The sequence below is a fragment of the Bison bison genome, unplaced genomic scaffold (assembly GCF_000754665.1).
Source record: "Bison bison bison isolate TAMUID 2011002044 unplaced genomic scaffold, Bison_UMD1.0 scf7180017864248, whole genome shotgun sequence".
NCBI classification, from domain to species: Eukaryota; Metazoa; Chordata; class Mammalia; order Artiodactyla; family Bovidae; genus Bison; species Bison bison.
In genome coordinates, this window is record NW_011494820.1 from 2,031,527 (window position 1) to 2,033,773 (window position 2,247).

General features: G+C 64.5%; 1 protein-coding gene across 1 annotated transcript in view; it reads left to right on the plus strand.

Moving 5' to 3' along the window:
* Positions 1–2,247, plus strand: part of CRLF1 (cytokine receptor-like factor 1) — a 10,690-nt gene continuing 8,443 nt past the window's right edge. The window contains exons 1-2 of the mRNA XM_010847305.1: positions 1–163; positions 1,022–1,129. Of these exons, the coding sequence (XP_010845607.1) occupies positions 1–163; positions 1,022–1,129 (271 nt within the window). The remainder of the gene's footprint in view (positions 164–1,021; positions 1,130–2,247) is intronic.

Here is a 2,247-nt window from a genome sequence, read left to right on the forward strand (position 1 = left end):
ATGGCCCGGGAACAAAGGAAGGCGCCCCCGGAGCGGCCCTCGGGGCGCCCTCACCTGTGGGGCGCACGGCGCCGAAGTTCCCTGGCCCGAGGGTCCGGCTTCCGCTACCGAGGCCTTCTTACCTGGGCTGCCCTGTGGAGGACGCCCGACTCGGCCCCAGGGGGTCGAGGAGCCGCGGCCTGGGACCCTCTGCACGGCGGGACGCGGGGGGCGCACGCGACAGCGTCTGCTGACTTGGAGTCGCGGAGACTGCGGGTCACGGCACCCGGGCGGGGGCGCACGCAGTAGGCGCGCTGGGTGCCGGCCCTGAGCGGGGCCCCCCCGGGTGGAGGGATGAGCCCCGTGAGGAAGGCGGGGCGGGAGGGGGCCGCTCTGGCCGCCTGGCGCGCGGCCCGGGGTCCCCGGGGACGCGCCTCTCCGCGGGCCGGCGCCGCGGCCCTCCCCCGGCGGGACCCCGCGCGCGGGGCTCTACGGAGTCCCCGCCACCGGCGGCGTTTAGAACAGTTCCCGGCCACGCTGCGCCGGACTAGGAGACTCCAGCGAGAGAAATCTTTGTGAGAGAGTGGGTGAGAGGGAGAGGGAGCGGGAGCCAGCGAGTCCGGGCACCGTGGGCCCAACCTGGGTGTGTATGTGTGGGGCAGTCACCGGGAACCCCCAACCCCTGCAGGCCGAGAGACCCCCACTCTGTTGGGAGCTCCTGGCCTCCGGCACTCTCCGGTCCCCCACCCGATGCACACCCTGGCCAGGACACCGTCTCCACATCCCGACCCACTCTGGGACACACCCAGAGACACACAAAGACTCACACTGGCTTGTGGCCCATCACCCTCGCCCTCGGATGCGTGCACACTGCCTCCCAGATGCACATTCTCACACCATCGGGGCGCGCACACACACATTCCATCCCTGACACACACACATTCATGGTCACACACTCTTTCCAAGGGGGAGGCGACACAGGGCACACACGAAGGCACAGCCTGCCCTGGATGTTCACAGTCACCCCGAGGGCCCCATGCAGGCTCGCAAGTCGACCAGGAGGAGCATGTCCCTCTCCCCTGGTGGACCTACATTGCACAGAGCTGTTGGCAGGCTCCCTGCGGTGCTCCTCCAGAAGGCTCAGGGTCCCGTGCCCTGGGGGCACTTGCTGAAAGCCTAGCATGCCCAAGGCTCCTGGACAGGTGAGGGGCTGCCCCAAGGCCCTCCTCGGATTCCTGACAGCTCTGCCAGGCAGTGGGCAGCACTTGTGAATGCCACCTTTAGTGGCAGGCTTTGTTTTCCATCCAGCAGAGCAACAAGCAAAGGTGGTGGTGGGATTGTTGTGCGTGTGTTTTTTCCTTTAAGGGGGAAGAAATTAAATAAAAGATTCTCACACCTCAGCAATATGTTTCTACTTACGGTGTGTCTTAGCACCTGACCAGCAGGCGAGCAGGTCGTAAAGTGTCTGCAGGTACCAGCAGGACAGGAGATGGGGACCCCAGGATGGAGGCCACCCTCCTGCCTTGCTTGCAGAGAATCTCACACTTTTCGCTTTTAAAACACATGGTGTTCCTTTTTAATAACGGCAGTGGCTCCAGATTGGGAAGGGGGAGAGGAAAAAACTTTTAAAGGCCCCAGCTCTGCGGGAAAGGGCGGGGAGGCAGGGAGCATGGGATGGGGGTGGGGGTGGGGTGGGGTGGGGGGTGCTGTCCAAAAGCCTAGCCCAGGGATCTGCTTGGGGAGCCTTCTAGGAAGCCCCCGAACTAGGCCAGGCACCACCCCCCCAACCTCAGTGGACTGTCCCCAGCTGCTTTGCCGGGGCTGGAATGTATGCATCCCAGTTCTGCTGAATGCCTTGGCGCTTTGTTCGTGGAGGACTGGAGAGAGTGCACCAGCCAGCCAGGACCCCAGAGCCGGGAGGGGCCCTGATCCTAACAGCTCCTCTGCACTTCAGTGTGTTGGGCCCTCTCGACATCATGAGCTCATAGCATTCATCTCCCCAGCAGGTAGAATGGATTTTCCTCCCATTTTACGGAGGAGGAAACAGAACAGGAGAAAGCAAGCCAATTGCCCAGGTGCTCCAGCTGAGATGGGCACCCACATCCTCAGGAGGAGAAGGCCTCCCTGTGACCTTTCCTGCTGGAGCTTGGGTTGGGGGACCGGCCTGTTCAAGCCCGCCTGGCCTTGCCCTCTCGCCCCGTCCCCCGCCCAGCCCCGGGAGGGCAGCTGCAGCTGCTGGCAGGCAGGCCACACCAGCCCAGGCCAGGC